Source organism: Taeniopygia guttata, chromosome 6 (assembly GCF_048771995.1).
Source record: "Taeniopygia guttata chromosome 6, bTaeGut7.mat, whole genome shotgun sequence".
NCBI classification, from domain to species: domain Eukaryota; kingdom Metazoa; phylum Chordata; class Aves; order Passeriformes; family Estrildidae; genus Taeniopygia; species Taeniopygia guttata.
This window is the reverse complement of record NC_133031.1, coordinates 7,289,188-7,309,371: the sequence shown is the minus strand read 5'-3', so window position 1 is coordinate 7,309,371 and position 20,184 is coordinate 7,289,188. Positions and strand designations below refer to the sequence as shown.

Sequence of the window (20,184 nt, the reverse complement as noted above, 5' to 3'; positions counted from 1 at the left end):
CTGTCTTTGAAGAAGACCAAGGCTGAAAAATTGAAGTCTTCAAGTTATGTTGTAGGATTAGGGTGCAAGAAAAAGTACAGATTAAAGACAAACTCCAGCCTAAGACTTCATACCATTTCCTGGTTTTCCTTCTCCAAGATTTTCTATACTGACTGAACAGTTTAGATCACATATTTTCTATTATTACTCCAACAAGTTTCTTTGCTCGACTTTGGCTTTTGGGCTGCCTTGTTTGTTTTTCAAAGGTAGTAAATTTACATTCCATATTTCAGGAAAGAAGAGAAGCCAAGAAAAACAAAAAAATAAGGAAATCCGCTGGAGGAATGTTTCAAAATGAACTGTCCTTGCCAACACTCCTCCAAAATACAGCTTTTCAAATCCCTCCTCACCAGACATTCAGGAGTGAAGAGATTCGAATTGGACCACCTGGCAATGACTCAGCAAGTGTTCTCTTTTTCACAGAGCAATCAAAATTCAGATTTTAAACCATCATTTGATTGAAGAGCCCTGATTCCTTAGCCAAAACCCAAAACCATGGTGAGCCAACCCAAATAATAAGTCAGTGGTGTCTACTTGAGTTACCTGCAGTGAAGCCTCGCTGCAATCATTTCAACATCTGCATCAGCTATAGTGCTGTTCAGAACACTCGAAAAGATCTTTGTTGATGCAGAAGTATTATAGGCAACACTTTAGTGAGTCATCAGAGGTTTATGCATTTTAACGTAGATCTAGATGCTTAAGTTTCCCTCAGAGCATTTAGTTTCACATCTATTCTTCCAAAACTTGCTTTTGTAAGTAAGTCTTGCATCAGCAGACATCAAATGATCGTGTCATGCGCTATTATGAACATTTATTTCTTTATTCAGTTGAAAGAAGAAATTACTCATACTATGTGAATAAGTATCATTAATACAACTGAACACATCTGCTAGTTACTGCATACAACCTTCAAAAATATTTAAGTCAGTTTTCAATTTCATTCAGGCCATGGTCCAGAGACATTTCTCTTGGACACAGTTCCACCTTCAGCTGCTCCTACCCTCGGACTGATCCCATACCACCTCCTCCAACCTCAGTACAACTGCTTGAAGTGTCATATGGTGAGGGATCAGGAAACAGTTCAGGGTTAAAAAAAAAAATTAAGCCAGCAGTGCCACCAAGAGAAATGTCTGTGGAACCACAGTCTTCAAAACTTCTAAAAACATTGCCACTGGAGGATCAAGCTAGATGCTTTTAATGCTCATCCTGCATCTTCTGTGCCTGTGAATCTCTGAATAGAGAACATGAATTAGCTCAAAGCCAGTTATTGTATGTACATGGAAGTAAGTTCCTCAGGAGCAAATCAAGTTGCTTCATTCCATTAATTCTGAAACATAGCAACAGCTGTTTTAAGTAATATAACATTTTAAAGAAAATTACTAGAAAGCAAAACCCAGCAAAATCCTTGATGCTCCTCTAGATCCCCTGCTCTCATTCTGTCTTATAACATGGAAAATTAGTGGTGCACAGGTATAACATCAACTAAGAACGGTAACTTTCTGGAGGAATCAATACAATGAAGCAATACAGCATTAGTTTAGCTTAGAAGTCTCCACCAGTTTCCAAGAATAGGCTGGTCACAAGCAGAGTAGGTCTCAGTCCCTCCCCAGCAGGGTGAGGAGGGAAACCCACCTGAAGGAACATGGGATGTCAATGCCCGAGCACAGCAGTAACATCACAGGTGTCTCTTCCCACACAAACTCTCACTGCCAACTTCAGCTGAACTTCTCGGATGATCTGTACTTACTTTTTTTCACCAAAAGCAGCAGCAGTTTACCAAATCCAACTGAATGGGAAAGTCAAGCCTAATCCCAGTAGAGATTCAAGATCCCTGATGGAACTAAGCATCTCTACAGTTCACTTATAGCAGGATCAGAAGAAGCCTGAGCTGATTTTTGGCCAAATTTCACAAGAACCACTTTTAAAATTTGTTCCATTTGATATTAAATATCAGTTCTGGTGTTCTCAAGCAAGTTCAGAGATCCTGGAGGGTGCACAAGAAGAATGGCTTCTTGTGAAATAGTTGCTCATTTTTTACAACTCTTTATGATGGCTACGCTATGCTTTCAGATAGCTCCAAAGATTCACATAAAGTTCCAGAAGAAAAAAAAATCTGAGGTAACACAAATGTGGAATAATACAGTATTTACATGCAAAGCATATAAAAGAAAAAAAGCAATTTTTTTAAATTAAGAAAATATCTTATATCTCTTCCTAAGAGCTTCCTGAAAGATTTAACTACAGGATAAAACCTTTCTTTTTCCATACTTTGTTCACTGTTGCTTACTTTGCAACTAGGCAACAAATTAAATGGTTCCTCCCTGGCTCAGGACACCTGAGCGCTCTTTGCAATCTTGACATTCAAACAAACTTTACTCAAAATCCATCAGTGCAGGTACATTTACTTATTGATCTACATGATAGTCAGGTTTCTTTTAGTAAGAGAAGTGAAGAGGGAAGAGCAGAGTCTAAAGCACTGAATCCTTGCAGTCAATTTCATAGGACTACTCTTCTGTTTGATCTTTTTGTCCAATTACTGTGAAAGAGATACTCCTTCCTGAACTATCTCTGGAATACAGATGAGGCGACATTCACAGACACAGGATGACAAGCTCAACCTTACTAGAAACACAAAAGGAAATAGGAAGTTTTCTTTACAGCTTAGCCAAGAAAAGACTGCCCAGCTGACACACACCAAACTTACAAGACTCTTGTTGGTACCAACACTGATATAGAATAACAGAAACAACTGAAAATGGCCTAAATCCCTGTTGCATTTTGAGCTTCTCCCACTCCTTTCAAAGCAGATTCAAAACACATCCTACAATAACATTCCTTCATTCAGAGGCGGCAGCGATGTGATAAACTCTGGCATGTCTTTAGTGTCGTCTCCAATAGCTGAAGTAAATAACGTGACAGGATCCTCACCAACAACTTGCTCTTCATCTTTAACCCAGACGCTAGTACAGAAACATACAGAATTTTTAAATTCCACTAACCACCAACAAGCTGTGCACAAGGAGTTTGAAACATATTTATTTACTTTCTACAATTATACAGAAGATTTTTCTGCGTCTTCCAGTTTATGTCAAGGCTAACAAGTCAAAGCTGCAGAGTACTTCAATAGCAAGGAATGAAAAAAGAAATTTCAGTTTTCACAGAACAGCTCAAATGTATTAAAAAAATTAACACGTCCTTTCTTATTATAATACTCTCTTAGCAAAAGGAGGACAGAGGACAACATGCAGCACACTACACTAAAAATCAGTATATGGCAGAAACGCAGTATAACCTATAGAAGTGAAATTTGATGCCTCTATAACAAAGACAGATCCCATTCAGAAACTTTGAGAAGCAGAAGCAGGAAGATGAAAACTATTACAACTTGTAAAAAGCCTAGGTAAGAGCAGCTTCACCCACAATGAAGGCAAATTCAAATTCAGGATTTAGTGAGAAACTAAGCAGTGTATGGAGTATTTGTCTAAAATATATTTTATTTCCAATTATCCAAAATTATTTAAAATTATTTTCATACTAACTGTAACACAGTAGTGGTAAGTTTTCATTATATTTTGCGAACTTCCACTTTACTTCTTAAGGAGGAAAATTCAGTTAAAACAGATACACAATCTGCTGATATTCTCTTCAAATGGTTTGAAACCAGATTTACTGAATTTTTAACAATTCCCTGTTTGTAAATAACCAAATATGAGATACCAAAAACCTACAATTTGCCAAAAACATTACTGTATTGTTTACATCACTATATCTTACTGACTTCATTGTAAATAAAAATCACACAGCTGCTTCAAACTATCATTAATATTTAGGCTTTTATGAAGAGTATCTGATATGGTGATTTATTGCCACAATATATTTCCCTATGCACAATTATTAGACGTTAGTCTGACTATCATAATGCATTAAAGACTACCAAGTCAATTTTTATGCTGTCTTCCAAACCATGTGCATCACGGCAGAAAAATTCATGCATAATAAACATGAACTTACGAATTACTGAGATTTCAGTATTTTACAGTTAATGAGCTTTCTTTATTAAGATTGTATATTGTATGTATGTTTAAATGTTGACTTCCATTTTCTCTTTCATCACCACATCAAAGGTTTGCAACCTATGGCCCAGAAAGCAATTCTCATGGGACAGTAAAGACCAGGGAGATCATATGGCTTTAACTCCACCTCTTTACTCCTGGCCATTTCTTTATTTGCCCAGAGTTATCACTGTAATCAGAGCAGCACACAGGCTTTTCCAGGCAGTTAGAAGGAAGGAAAACTAGAGCTCCCAGTTTCCTCTAACAACACTTCGTGTGAAGGTGAAAAATAGCTATGAATTCTCTCAATGACTATGAAACACACACACACATCTACACACAAACACATGTATCAAACCTCTGTCCTTGCTTTGATTTTTTTAAAAAATGCTTTGCAAGCAACAACAATGTCCAAGAAAGAAAGATCAAGAGGTCTAACTTAAAAAGCTCAGACCATGAAAACCAGCAAGAAAACTCCTGCATTAGATTTTCTACATTGCACACATTATACCTGTGTGGCAGGTGCTTACAACATTTGTAAACATTACAGGATGACAAAGAAAGAGGCACAGCTTCCAAATCCTGGCATGGAAGGTCTCATGCAATGGCAAGAGCATTCATATTCCAGGAGACCAACAGCACTCACAACCAGTGCCAGCTGTTCTCACCATATTCCCCACTAGTGGTGAATTAATAGGAAAGCAGAATATCTATAAAGCAGTGGAAGAAAAGATACTTGGATAGTGTTCTCCTTCTTTGTAAAGAAATACATTATAAAAAAGATCGTATATATCAGCTATATTGCAGTCATGAAAAGTATAAGGAAATAGTTATTTAATATACTTTTTACTATATTTAGTACACTAATGGAGTAGGGGAGACCTAGCAGGAGGAAAATACTAGACAACTGAGTTCTTCCCTACGTTTTCCTACCAGGACAGTAATTTCAACTATGAAAATAATAATTAATTTAGCTATAGAAATACAATCATGAAACAAATTTAGCAGCATATGAAAACTGGCCTCTTGATTTCCCTGCTCAAAGGTGGAGAGCAGCTAGTCCAGCCTTCAGGTCTGGAGTTCCTGATTTAATGAGTAGTTCTGTTTACAGCAGAACTAATGAAGCTCAGTTTCCTCTGGATTTGCTCCTATAAGCCCTGTGGCCACTTAACATTAATTACATCAGTTGCCTCTAAGCTTGCCCATGTCTCCTTGAGCTCCTGCACCCCATAAAACTCCCCGTTTGTCCATATATTCCCATATGCACACACTGAGACTTGCTCTCACACTTCCTTTAACGCTCAGCTCTTTGTCATGCCCTTAAACCCACCTCCTCATTCCACCATTCCATCACCTATCTGCGAAGGGTGCTGAGACAGACAGCACATGCTGCAGCTGCTTTGAGGCTGGGTGCACGCTGCCTGGCCTCTTCACTTCCAGGACAACACCAAATGCCATGACCCCCTTGCTTTTATGGTTTTTGGGGAGAGGGTTCTCAGATGTCAGCTTTCACAGACAGGGGGAAAGCATTTTTTCTCAAATCATTCCCTGTTCTTGAACTGGTTGAATTTGACCGGGGGGCTTCACACTTACTCAGGAGGAAAAGACACAAAGTCAATGTAAATAGCACTTCCTTCCAAAGCCAGGATTAGGAGGTAGCTCAGTTCCAGCCAGTTGCAATTCACATTTAAAAATGCCCACTGTTGCCCTCCTCCTGTCCTGTGGTTCAGGGCAGCTTCTGCATTTCTCATTCATCCACCCCACTTTCGTGGGACCAGGAAAACACGGAATTGACAAAAGTCAATTTCAACATTTTTATATTGCACCCTGTGGGCAGCAATGAAACTGTCAACAAGAATTACTACTTCACTCCAGTGACGGGGAGCAGAAGGGTCTGGAGCTATTTACAGGGATGGCGACCTCAAAACAAAAGCCATGGAAGGATAAGAGCAGTAGTTACTCCAGCTAGGATAGCACAAATAGAACAGGGCTAACTGCAAAATGCCCTTGTCCTTTGCTGGGGGCAGGGGAAGAGGATAATCACCTTAGCAAATATCGACTAACGAGAAGTTAATGTCCATTATAAACGCAGAAAGAGACTCTAACCTGCAGAAACTACCTGTTGCTTAAAGAAACCTCATCATTTTTTCCTCTATCCACTTTCTTGTGCTTTGGGGCCAGAGAACACGTAACACAAACCCCAAACACTGCACTTTAAAGAGGGCAATGATGTTCCAGTAGTTAAGTACTACTACATCTCTTTAGACCTAGAAATTATTTTCAAAACCTTCCCAGGCTTCCAGCACTCGTAGGTGACTAGGAGTGTATCTACATAGCATAATGCAGTGCTGTGCAGCTGCCTTGAACACCAGAAGGAATATGGCCACGTTAGCACTGCGCCCAGGCTGAAGTGCAGCTGGAGCATCCATCCTGCTTCTCAGGTAGTTTGGATCTATGCAAATGGTGCTTCACTACAACACATAAGCATACCCTTAGTCATCCTGCCTCAAAAACCAGCTGTAACATGACAGTTCTTCCTTAAATTAACAAGAATTGCAACAAAAGAGCATCTGAAGAGAAAAAGAGACACCGAAGTCAAGAAGAGGAACAAGTTTTTACAATCGGCAGCATGCATCTTTCATTTAAAAAAAACAGACACAGTCCCTGAAATGCTTTTCTCTCTTTATGTCAGCTCTGCCCCTAGAGTTTACAAATTATGGCTCTGACTTGTAAATGTTAGTAAATACCTCCTTAAACCTTACTCAGTGTTTCCATAACTGTATATAGATTCTAGAGACTACCCTGCAAGAATAACATCCAAAATAGGTTCTAAAAATAAAGTGTTCTAGACGATTCTCACATATAGCCAAAGGCTGAAAACACAAACCATTTCATAAAGGGCATGAACTTGAATTATAAACTTGAATTCAAGGGCTTCTTGAATTATAACTGGAGAATGGGAAAAAATCCAGAACAGCATGCCAAAAAAAAAAAAAAACCAAAAACAAAACAAGAAAACAAACCCAGAATATAGCAAAAAATTAGTATCTCAAGTCCCCTTTCTGTTTTTGAAACAAAGCTTGAAGTCTGGGACGAATGAAAACAGGAGTTCTTAATTCTGTGATTCACTCTCCTCGAACTGAGCAATCGATAATCTCTAAGACCAGGCAATTGTTTGCCTGATGAGTTTGTAAAAAAGGCAACATTCCACCCCGATCAGTGTCGGGCTGTGAACGCCTCCCCCTTGCCAGCAGCAATATGGATTGCCCGGCGCAGTCCGGTGATTCCTTTTTGCAGCCTACGTAATGCCCATTTACATAGTCGTGATATTTTTAAATGTGCTTTCAGAAGCCCTAAATGACATAAAAACATGCAGGAGACAACCACAGAGGTAACACAGCACTCCTGTGACTGCGGAATTCACGAACAATATAAAGACGAAGTCCGAGGAGCACAATAAAACTCCATTTTACAGATTATGCATTCAGAACACCAACCCGAGGAAATCCTGGCCGTGTCTCCCCCCCACAGCGAGTGTGTCTGAGCACAACAGAGCACATATCCTGGCTCCTTCGCTAACCTACACGCACATTCCTACACCCCTTAGGAAAACAGTGACAGCGGGCATGAAAGGAAGGGAAACAATTACATTCTTTTAATAACAACGTTCACCAGCGCGTCGGACCCAGCCGGACAGTGCTACGCGGCGGCGGCTCCTGCATTCCCCTGGATCAGCCGCATTCTCCCCCGCCGCTCCGGCGGCAGCGCGACCGTCCCCCGGCGCCCAGGCCGGGCAGCGGCCCGCCCCCCCCGCGGCCGCACGGCCGGGGCACGGAGCGGCCGCGCACGCCGCGAGGAGCCGCACCTGGCGCCAGCCGTGACCCTCGGCTCCACGTCACTGCGCCCGGCGGGCGCGGGGCTGTGTCACGCCGGGCCCGCCGCCCCCCGCCGCAGCCCCCGGCCCGGCCCGAGCCGCGGCTCTTACCGCCAGGTCGGGGCTGTGCGAGTCCCGCTGGGACACGGCGCGGATGACCCCGGCCCGCCAGCGCCCGCTCTCCGGCGGTTCCTCGCCGCCGAGGCACAGGAACCGCTTCCCCACCAGCTCCGGCCGCGTCTCCACCGCCATGGCCGCCGCCGCGCAGGCACCGCACCAGCCGCCGAGCCCGCTGCTCTAGGGGCCGCGCATGGCGGGCGTGGGGCGGGGACGGGCGCGGGGCTCTCGGGCTCGCAGCGGCGGGAGGGCGGGAGCCCCTCGGCCGCGCCGCCGCCGCCACAGCCCGACACAAACACCGAGCGAGGGGCGGGGGCGGGCCGGGGGTGCGCGCTCCCTCCCTCACCTCCTCCCTCCCTCTCTCCCGCGCGCGCCCGCCCGCCGCGCTGCGGCCCCGACCACTCCGCCCACGCAGCCCCACTGCCATGGAGACCGACGCCGCGCGACGTCTCCCTCCGCCAGGCAGCGCGGGGCTAGCGGCCGCAGCGCGGCAAAGAGTCCGCGGCCTCTGGGGTGGCACCCGGACCCCGCGGGGGCTCGTCCCGCCGCCCCCTGCCCAGCCCCGGCCGGGGCAGCACGGCCCTCACCTGCCGCTCCGGAGCCCCCCGAGAGCAGCCCCGCGGTGATCTGACACTGGCGGGGTACCCGCTCCGTGCCTCCGGTGCCGCGGCGGGAGCTCGGTCACGGCCTCTCCGGGGTGCTTTCCCTCGCTGTCCGTCCTCCGAGGGCTCGCCCGCACCCCGCTTAAGGCGCAGCACTCCGAGAGCTCATTAATGTATATAAATGTGTGAAGGTGGGGTACCAGTAAGATGGAACCAGGCTCTTTCCGGTGGCACCAAGCAATAGGACACGAAGCAAGAGGCAAGGTGTTGCTGTGATGCGCTGGAAGTTCCACCAGAAGGGAAATAACTTCACCATGCAAATGAGACTGGAACAAATTGTCCAGAAAGGGTGCAGTCTGCCTTGCTGAAGATACTCTAGAATTGTCTGGACACAGCCCTGTGCCATGTTGTCTAGGACAGCCCTGCTAACAGGGAGGTTGGACCGGGTGCACCCCTATGGTGCCTTCGAGCCTCACCCATTCTGTGATTCTGTGAGGGCCCTTCAAGCCTGACCCATTCTGTGAGAGCCCAGGCTGACAAGGGTATCCCAAGAGCCAGGCACTAGCACACTGATGTCCCAGCCCTCTAGGGTTTGGGAGAGCCAGGACCAGGTCTGCCATCTGCAGCACCTTCTTCCCTAAAGTCAGTTTGCTGGGGAGTTCCACAAAGACACCCATCCAATCCATCCACCTTTTCCTTAGTGTATATCCAAGAAGTCAGCTCAGAGACTCACAGGGGCTGCAGCACCTGAGAAGCCACGCAGCCACGTTCTGTAGCAGTTGCTATCGGTTTGTTGTTCTTTCCATGGCTCCCGTAGTCATGCTGTGGTAATGCCATGTTTGCATTTGAAGAGTTTTTCCTTCACCTTATCTGGAGGTGTAGCTTTCCTGAACTTCTGCCTGCCTTTACTGGTATGCTTGCCCTCAAGAGAGCAGGTTAATGATCTCTCATCTAGCACTAAAAGCAAATTTGAATAGTGCATTTTTGAAAAATAGATTATGAGGCGAAAGCCATAAATCAAGATTGCCAGCTTCCCACATTCCTGTATATTTTAGTGGAACAAATAGCTTCTGGTACAAGAGAAGTTAATTAACAGAAAAAAAAAAAAAAAAAAAAAGAAAAAGAAAAGAAACCAATTCGTCGATTCATCACTCACCATGACAAGAAGTTGGTCCACAGGATTAGAATAACTCACAAGACATAACATTTATATTGGAACCTATAGATGCCTGGCATCCCAGGCTGGAATGGATGGAGGTGTGTTCTTTAGAAGCTGCAGAAGCACAACCATACTGCATTTGAGCTCAATGAGATCTTCATTCACATCCCAAGGTAATGCTACAACAAAAGTGTACTGCAGTCTGGCAGAAAGAACAAAAATTATGTAAGTACTGGGCAGTTATCCATAAAGGGTATAAGGAAAAGTTACAAAACTGACTAAATAAATACTAATCATATCAAAGTTCTTGTATTCATTCCGTCTTGTTTAATCAAAGAGTAATTTGAGATACTCTTTAACTCTACAATTAAATTACATTAATGTGCAATAAAATATAAAATATACCCCAAAAAAGCCAATTTTCATGATTCTAATGTATTCAACTTGTGAATTTATCACAGAATACCAAACTACTAAGAATCAAATATTTTTAATTTGTTCCAAAAATTCATTTCAAGGCACTGACTCTAGAATTATGTTTTAGTATAGATTAGAATTCACTGAAGGCTATTGTTCAATGCAAAACTATTTTATAGTTGTTAATCAACTGAAAATATCAGTAAGATCAAGTAACATCAACATTTAAATGGCATTTCCCATGGTTAGCTGTCAGTTCCCAGATGCCAGGAGAGATGGGCAGGACTTTGCCCTGCTCCCCATGACACCACTGAGCTGGACCAGGAGGAGACAGCTCAAGGGAAAGCCTTGACATAACCCACAACTCAGCTCTTCTATCTTTCGCTTACTCATCTTGGAGCAGCTTTTTAGCCCAGAGGTGCTTTAGGAAGGCCAAAATTTCTATGTTCAGGCGGATCAGCATATGACACTCACAGGTTGCTGGACATTTTCCACCTGCAGCAACTTATTTTCTTGGCCTCTCTTCACTTATCCATTTCTTCTTTGCTGCTTCCTTCTCTCCTGGTTTATCTGTGAAGAAATTGGGAGAGCACTAAATGCTCAGGATATGGATAAATCAACTATAAATCAACTCGGAACCTCTGTCTTCAGCAAAGCAAAGTCATGGTGCTGTGGCCCAAGGCCTGAAAATAGCTTAGACACTAACTGTTTAAACAGTCTTTGCCCTATCCCACTCCAGTAGGATTTCTTCCTTTTCTAGAAGCCTTTGCAAGCATCAAACCAATACATTAACGCCCCTTTCAAAGCAACACCTCCCTTATTTGTTTGATAAATATTAAGGAATATTTGATCTGAAAAGTCAAAGCACCAAAATTCACAAGATTTAAAGGATTAGGGATGTTATTAATTGATGCATCTTCTGAAAAAAAAAGAAAAAAAGTGGCCTAAGGAAGCCTCTTCTTGTAGATTACTCTGAAAAGACCAGAGGAATCATCCTCTTGGAGCTCAGGAGCAACACTCAGAGCCAGATGGCCATGGGCAACAACAAAATACAGCTGACACCTTCAGGCTGGTAGAAGTCCACAAAAAAATAAAGCAAAAGAGCTCTAGGCTGAGCCCCAGGGAAGGAGAGCTTCTCTTGGGAAATTGACTATGGACAAACTCATCTCTTACTCCCTTGAAAGTATACACATTGGTTAGGTGCAAAATCAAGATATTTACTGAGAGCTTTTTCTATCTTCCAGGTTGAAATGCAGCACAGCCTGCACTAGTAGTAATTGCATCTTCTCCATGCAGGCAAATGCCGTATTTAGAAATTATTATTTCCATTTTACAGGAAGGAAAATTAAGAGAGAAAGACAAAATGACTTGTTAGTGTCACAACTCTTAAGCAGAATTATTATTGAACTAATTATTTCTAAAATATGTGCTACATACTTCTAGATCTATCTTACATTTCCTTAGGACATAGCATCAGTTTCCTCTGAATTCATAATTCCTTGGAAATTTGGAAAGCCACATTTAATGTTTTCCAGTGTTCAACAGCAGAAAATTAAGAATCTACATTAAACAGGTTGGTTTAAGAGTTTTTTAACTTTAAAATTCATAGTCAAGAGAAAACAAATTTTTCATCAAACATCAGTTATTTCTGATACAAAGCAAACTTTTGATTTCCAAGTGTCTTATCTCCTACAGAGTCCACGGGTTTTTCTTAAGGTGTCCTTGAAAGCACAATTATTTGAGTGGTGAGGCAGTCCTTGTACACTGAATGGGACATAGAATGAGTGGGAAAGTATGATTCTTTAGAGACAGCTATTTAATGTAGACACAAAGGCTGCATTGAATACCTGGAGGTACAAAAGTGCAAGAGAGGAAAAGTTGTGGTTTGTGGCATTACCTCCCCAGCTCTACCACTAACATCCTGTATTGTGATTTATTGCATCTCCAGTTGTCTACAGTCACTCTCCATTTGGGTCTGTCAACTGACCACTCCTAGTATTTTCCAGTGTCTTAGCTTTCACAGTTATAAAAAGGCTGCAAATTTACTGCTATATGTACACTGCAGGTGAATGGAGCACCCCACTGTGTCCAGGTATCATCCTCAGGACTTCTTTAATACCACCCCGGCTGTTGCTACAGCCTGCAAAGGAGAAAGATTTAAGTTTACTGCATTTGTTTATCACTCCAACCATATCTGCAAAAGAAAACGTTGTTGTTCACAGGGTGCCACTCCATCAATGCTGACAACAGCAAGGAGCACTACTGAGCTTCCATGTGATGTTTCACAGTCAATTTATAGCCTAGAACAGATGAATACAGCATATTCCAATTGCAACATTTCCTTCTGTTCCAGCTAATGAGATAGCACCCAAAAAGGTTGAACAATTTGAATAAACATAGCCTTCAATACATCTTAAGATATCAGCCTATCCCTGTACAACCCCTGCCCCCATTTCCTGCCACCCTTAACCACTGCCTCACACGTGGGTCAGCAAACAGAACTCCTGGGTACCCCACATGGCTTTAAATACACAGCTGGCCGGCTCAGCCCCATGAAGTTTTAGGGGCGGGTTCTTCTGAGACCTGGAGCTGCTGAGACGTTCTCACCCTTCGATCTTGCCCCGGGGTTGGCCGACTCTCTCCTGCTGGGGATGGCACCACCTTCAGCAGCTGCCACAGTTTTCTGCAGTGTTTAAATGCAGCCTGAGGGTAAAGCATCGTTAGACAAGCGCTACACCTTGATACCAAACAGTCCCTCCCCCTGCTGATGGGTTTACATCCTGTAGAGGTAAAATGCAGAGGGTGGAGGAATAGAGATAACAAGGTTCTCAGTCTCCACCTTTCCTTGAATACTTGAGGATTTAACTCCTAAGGTGAAACTGCATAGCCTTGGCCTTATCAGATAATGTCTCCATCTAGAACAACTTATTTGAATTTGTTTGGAGGAAAATGCTCTCAGTTTCTTCAAGGCACAGATGGAAGATGCCATTTCTACTGGTCACTCAACCCAGGTGCAAGCATTAAAAGCAAGAATGATGCACAGCAGCAGTGGTGTAACATTTTTGTGGCCATTCTAGCAATGTTAGATTTCCACTCAAGTTTCTTTCCTGCTTTTCATCTTGCTGCTGATGCCAGCTTGAGGCTTGGTACTTCTCAAGAATCAGACTGAGCTTTAGGCATGTCGGTCAGCTCTCACACAGCATTGTAATACCCATAAGATAGAACAAGAACTGAGAGCAATTTCTTATTTAGTTGAGGGGATCCACCTACAGAACAAAACACCAAAAAAGACCAAGCTTACTCAGAGCCTGAACAGCCTCAGCACTGCTGATGGCCCTCCTGAAAGAGCCTACCTTGCCTTAGGCTGCTCCCATATACAATGCTCCTTTCTCCTGTCAATCACTCACACATAAAACGTGAAACCAATCAGCCTTAAAATTAATTAATCACCTTCCCATGAACCTTTGCTTCCAGTGGTGCTTCTTCTCCCACTCACACCTTAGCTGTATAAATGCCAGTCAGTAAGACATGCTCTGCTTCTGAGGTAGCATTAACTAGAAAGAGTGTGTAGAAATTTAGGTTTCTCTCACATGGGCTCCTGGAGCATCAATTTTGTGGATTATCTGGTAAGTATTTTTACCTGATGTTAAGTGCTTGGCTGTTGCTATCGCAGTGTTTTTACTATTAGTGGCTCTTGAAGGTTAGCAGATGGGTAACACTACAAAGAAAATCCCTGAAAACACAAACAGCCATGAAGACAGTTATTGCTTCTATGTCAGACTTCTATCTCAGTTTTAAGATGTACTAAAGCTTCCCAGAATATTGTAGAGGAATATCTGTGTTGGATGAAAAGTGTTTAAGTAGATCATTTTATGAGTAGATACTGTTACTGATAAAAAGAGCAGGATATATTCAACACTGAAATAAACTTACAGATCTTTGAATTAACTGGGAGGTAGGTTGAGTTCTTATCCTCATGGAGATCAGTAAGGTATTGTGTAGCAAAGATAAAAGAAGGGAAAACGTGCAACTATATCTGCTAGAGTTTTCTGACTTCAGAGTTGTTAAAGGTCTTCATAGAACTCCACTTGTAGTGTATTGAAGTATTTGAAACAGAAGTTCTATAATCTTATTCCTATTCTGTACATAAATTCCTTAATGTTTATTTTAAAACTTATAATGTATTTTAAAAAAGCCTATTAAGAGCTATACTGGTGCTGCAGTGCAGGAAACTTCCTCCCTTCTGAACCTCTAGCTTCTCTATGATTAATGGTGTGGCGGTGCCCTCTTCAAAAGCAGGGGCTCCTGTTAACAGCAGCTTTGGACTGAAATGACTTGGAGCTTGCTGTTGCTTATCCTGACATAACTAAAACAGGTGATGGTTATGGAGAGAAGATAGTTTACAATGCTGCTCTACAATATGCACAATAAAAAGCAAATAGGAGGCTTTGGGGTTTAGGAAGGGTCTAAAGCTGAGGTAAGAAACAGCTGATTTCAGCTACCATTAAAATGTACTAGATGGAGAACATGACAACGTTCCTTATGCTTGTCTGGGGAAAAAAATATTAACAGAAAGATAGTTGGGCCTTTCTGAAACTGAGGTAGAAAGAAAAGCTCTTAATGGAATAGGAAAAATATAGTTACTTTTTCTTTTTGAAATTTCTCTAACTTCTTTTCTCAGACTCATTTACTACTCTGCTATCCAAATTCCATTGCATTTTCTTAATGCAATTGTAGTATTTCCCCTATATCTTTATCTCACCAATATAATTGTTTGCCAGTTTTGTCTAAAAGAGTAACAGTGCTTATCATGTGGTAAGCGCTCTCTAACAAACTTGTCTGATTAATATTTTTATGCCATGCTAGTTCTTTCCTCCTGCCAGCAAATTGTCTGCCAAGTGGCTTACAACTGACACACAGGTTTCTTTCCTGTGTTCCAGCTGCCTGTCTTGTTGAATTTCTGTATCAGGAAGGGATAACAGAATAGTGTTAGCAGTGTTCTGCAATTCAGTAATAGCTATTATTTAACAATATTTATCCCTTTGGTAAGGGTTAGGTCTTTATATTTCATAGTGTTGTCTGGCACAGGGTGTAAACAAATTATGTTGCTGATTCTGTGCTGATCAAGCAGCGGTACTGTTGTATTTTTCCTGGCACTGTTATCCCAATTAAAACTATCACAAATTTTCTACTCGGCCAGTAGCTTCTTTGATTAATTTCCTGTTCTCATTAGTAGTGTTCCAGAGTCTGTCTGTCACATTTGTTCAGGCTATGTTGACCCCATAAAAGGGAATTGATTTAAGTCTGCCCTTACTGCAAGAACTGTAATGAAACATTACATCTTATAATGACAATCTGGAAAGGCACAAACCTACGTAAGCATAGATATGAGAAGGGACTTGCACGTCTTCCTGGATTTAAGAGCAGTAGATTGTGTTTGGCTGTTGCTGTGTCATTTAATTGGATGAGAAGGTTGTCTTGGAGTCGTGAACTAGCTGAGGCTGGAAGGAACCTCTGGACATTGTCTAGTCTGACCCCTCCCTGCTCAGGGCAGGACTACCTACAGCAGGCTCCTCAGGGCCACGTCCAGCCAAGTTTTAAATATTTCTTCAAGGCTGGAGACTTGAGTCTCTCTGTGCAATCTATCATAGTGGAAAAACGTATTTGCTTAAGTTCAAATGGAATTTCCTGTATTTCAGCTTGTACTCATTGCCTCTTGCCCTTTCCCTGGGCACCACTGAGAAAAGGTGGCTCCTTTATTTTGTCTTTGAAAAAAGATTCCAGCAGCCATTTGTATAAATGGTAGTATTTGTATAAATTCCAGCTATTTGTATAAATAACACCCTGATTAGTATTTCATTATTGATTTTGTGGCACCAAAGGAATCCAATTCTCTGTCCTCCATCTCCCCAAGTTACCTTCCACAGATTCCCATCCCAGAGGTGCTGGGACCTGCTTCCTGCATCTGTAACTTTGCTGTTGCTCCTGTGGTGCCTAATGGGAAAGGTAGAAGCAGAAATTGGTTCTTCTTGCCCAGTTGGCTGAAGTCCAGCCAGCAGAAAACATTTGTCTTCAGTAAATAAACTCTCTGAATACAAGCACCAGCTACTCTAGTGTACAAATCAGGGAGTTGTTTTTCTCACTGAGGTAAGTCCCATTTGCAGGTAAAACTTAGGAAAGCATGTACTCTGTAGCTGAAGCACCACTGACAGTAAACATGACAGAATTAGGAAAAACAATTTTGGAAAGGATTAGTGGAGAAATGTGCTTGGTCCTCAGTAGTTGCAGGTATCTGTATTGCTGTTCTCAGGGTAACTGATGCTCAATCACATTTTGTATCATTATTTTCCTGTTGCATATGACTTTTGAACCTGAGACTTCTACTCAGAGAAATTGGTGATTTTGAACATTTATCTTTACAGGAACTTATCTGGTCCTGTCCCATACTATTTTGTAGGATGATATGCAGGAATCCAAAGGAACAACCTACTTTAGCATATGCAGATTTTTAATATTAAAACATGCTCATAATACAAGACCTGCTGAAGAAATTTTAGTGAGGTATGTGCAGGTGGTTCCATGCACTATGAACACACTGTGCAGGTCTGCAGAAGACCTGCCTCCTTTCAGTGAGTGGTCTAAAGATGGGCTTGCTCTTGCTGTTGAGTCCTAAACCAAGAACCTACTGGGTTCAGGAGTACTCTGCCACTCTTTCTATGTTTAAATACTGATCCTACTTCCAGAGACCAAAATACTTCTTATCTTAAATATTAGAAGTAGCTTAAGTGAGGCAAAATTAAAGGTGAAATTAAAATTACTGAAGATATATCTTCTTGTCTTGGTGCTCTATTTCCCCCCTCCCCCCCCGCCACTTCCATCTTTTCACTTTTAATCAAAATTATGTTCCCAGAACTTTGTTTTGGTTTTACTAAGTTGCAGCAGCAGCTACCTATAAATATTCTTTATTTAAAAAGATGACCTCAGATTACAAAACATCAAGTTGCATTTGTAATTGTAACGAGATTATATTATGCAGAATATTTTTCAGCATGGTCTGGTCCATATTTAAAAGCACTGCATTAACATGGACTTCTTGATGACCAGAAAAGGCCATCAAACCATGTCTGATGGCTCTGTAATCCCAGTGGTAATTTATCTGAAGCAGATTTGACTGCACACAGCATTGACATGATTCAAAAAGGTCAAGGTCCAAGGCAGGTGGTGAGCCAGCCTGCATTGTTGGGCTTGGGAGAGATGTTCTCTTTCCAGGAGGAGGCCTTAAATGACTCTTATTAAATCTGTAATTTGTGACTCATATGCCCAAATGTAATGCAAATCCACTGTCTTTCTTGTATGCAATTAATGTCAATGGAAAGATGAAATGGAAGTTCAAGGAAATGGTATGCACCATCTCAGAGCCTTGTGTTGACTCCAATTTTCTTACATCATAAACTGCTTTGAGCCCTCTAAAATTATAACCCAGCAATTTAATGCTTGTGTTTCATGTTGCTTAAGTTAACTTCCTTTAGACAAAAAAGGGGTCTGAAAGCACGTGGTTGATAACCGCTGAACAAATTGATGACTGACCTAATTGATACAAGAGAAATTTAGTGGTGCTCACAGTTGTGATACAGCTCATCTGCAAGGAAATAAATTGAGGGAAGGTATTCATGCCTTCCTTCCAGCATTTGCATAAGCCACAAGACTTGTTGCATACTAAGGATGGTGAAACTTGAGTACTTGTTTTATACTCATGAACCCAGTGGGTCAACCATAAACATTAAAGCCACTCAAAACCATTTTTAAATTCAGCTGATCAACAATCGATGTTCATTTAACTGACGAGCATCCATCATTTATGTAATTTGTGGTCCTAAGTACTCCAGAGATCAGCTGCTGAAGTTCCTGAATTTTAAGTTGCACTTCAGTTTTCTCAGGGTTTTTTAAATTCAGGTTTCATGTATCTTGATAGATTATTTTCCAAAATGTGTGAGAGACGATGAAAAAAGCTTATGTGGAAGAACTCTGTCTATGCATTAATATTGTATGAAAGAAAGCCAAAACAAACCAACTACTGATTCTCATTTTTGATTTACTGGAGAGTGCATTTTGTGTAAATTTTGATGTCTAACAGTTATTTCTAGCAACTTCTGGGGGACAAGGGGTATGCAAAAAAGGTGAAGCTCTGATTTGTCTAGACAGAGCATGTTTGACATAAAAAGGATGGTTTTTTCCTAGCCTCCTGCAGGCTACCAGCTCAGAGCAGCTACAGACACAGTGCATTTATGCCTGTTAAACCAGAAGTTCTGCCTATTGTTTTTCCTGCCTTCATCAGTTTCTACTGCTATAGTCCAACTATGCTATACCAGGCTATTAAACATTCAGCATCCAGAATGTCTAGACAGGCTAAAAGACTGTCTGTGCTCCTTTTCTCAGAGTCAACTTTCCTCAGAACTAAAAGGCTAGTTGGAAAGCAAAGGTGGCAGAGTTTTGAGTACAAGAGACACTTCAGGCTGCCTTCTGAGTGGGTAGTAACACACACTGATAGGGATTTCTAGTGCACAAAATCTGTGTGCAAACCTCCTGCTGCTCCCCAGAGGGCCTTCAAGCCTTTGACAATTACTGCTAATGTATTAAACAGCTTGCACTCCTATTCTAAGGATACCAGACTACACAGAAATGTATTCTGTTAGCTGGCAGTGTTCTATTCAAATAACAGAGGAGAAAACTCAAGGGTGACTTCCTTGCCACATAAGATGGGAAAGATCTTTTTGAGGCAGAAACAAATGGTTTCTGTGTAGGGACCTGTGGACCAAGAGAGACATCTTGCTGTGTATATCTGCTGGTTTTGGCAATGTCAAACAAGAAAGCAAACAGAAGTGCCAACTTCTTATTTTCTATGTAATCTTTATTTTCTTCAGTGCTGACTTGAGTCGCTCTGTATAGCAAGAAGCAAGTACTTGTTTCTTGCAGGGTGGAAATGAATGTTGTCTCTAGAAGCTTTGCAAATTGAAAGTTAGATACCTTCTAAGGGCTGTTGATCCTGTTTTGCTGTTGATCTACTGCACACTCTATATGATTGTGATATATATTGTAGAAATATGCTTTGATTTTGCACCTCAGGACAAGCCTGGGAGGCTTTTTCAGAGGTGGGGAGGAAGGGAGGGCAGTCAGCTGGCACAGCAGAAGTTGTTCTTGTGCCTGCAGGAGTGAGGAGACATGAGTGCTCCTATCCAGCCATGCCTTTGGGGTCCATTGCACTTCCCCTTTCTTTGAAGAATCTTGGGAACCTTGTGCTAATTCTCTTAACTTCCAGTAAGGGAGAACAGCAACTTTGTGGAAGTGTTTAATAACCTGAGCTCTGAAAGGAAAGTAATCTTTCCTGTGTTAGGTGAGCCCTCCAAGAACAGACATCAACAAAACATTCAGAGGGTTTCTAGAGGGGAAAAAAAAATTACTGGTGAAAATGAAAAAAAAAAAATCCAATGTTCTGATGTCTTCAAATCAATACCCTTTGTCAGCAGCACTGCTTCTAGGAAACAAAGGTTATCTGACACGCCACATGAATTAATGATTCTGTGTCTTGGGTTTAAGTTGAATGAAATGATTTGATATGCCCTTCCAGTTTTAAAATCTAGAGAGACCTTTGCCCCAGAGAGATGACACTTCTTGGGGGGAAAAAGGAACCCAAGTAATGAGAAGAGAGTAAACATAGCTCCAAGGGGAAAACAGATCAGGATATTGTAATAAAACAGCTTCCTTAAATGCATTTGTTGGTCAGCAGTTTTGACTAGACCTGTCTTGGAATGAGAAAGCAAGGCATAGTGGGGTCAGCTGGCTAAAGGCTACCTTGGGGTTGTACATAGGAATTGCTATCCTGCCTCACAGCAGAGGTTCCCCTGAGTATCTCTCCCAGCTAATCGT

At 42.1% G+C, this 20,184-nt stretch overlaps 1 protein-coding gene across 3 annotated transcripts in view; it reads right to left on the bottom strand.

The window, feature by feature from the left end:
• JMJD1C (jumonji domain containing 1C) overlaps nt 1-8,480 on the bottom strand; it is a 158,605-nt gene extending 150,125 nt beyond the window's left edge. For 2 of the 3 annotated variants that reach the window (XM_030276681.4, XM_072930884.1), the window contains exon 1: nt 8,077-8,480. In XM_030276681.4, the coding sequence (XP_030132541.4) occupies nt 8,077-8,217 (141 nt within the window). In that variant the 5' untranslated portion in view covers nt 8,218-8,480. The remainder of the gene's footprint in view (nt 1-8,076) is intronic. The other variant, XM_030276682.4, reaches the window with a different exon arrangement.
• Nucleotides 8,481-20,184: the final 11,704 nt, after the last annotated feature.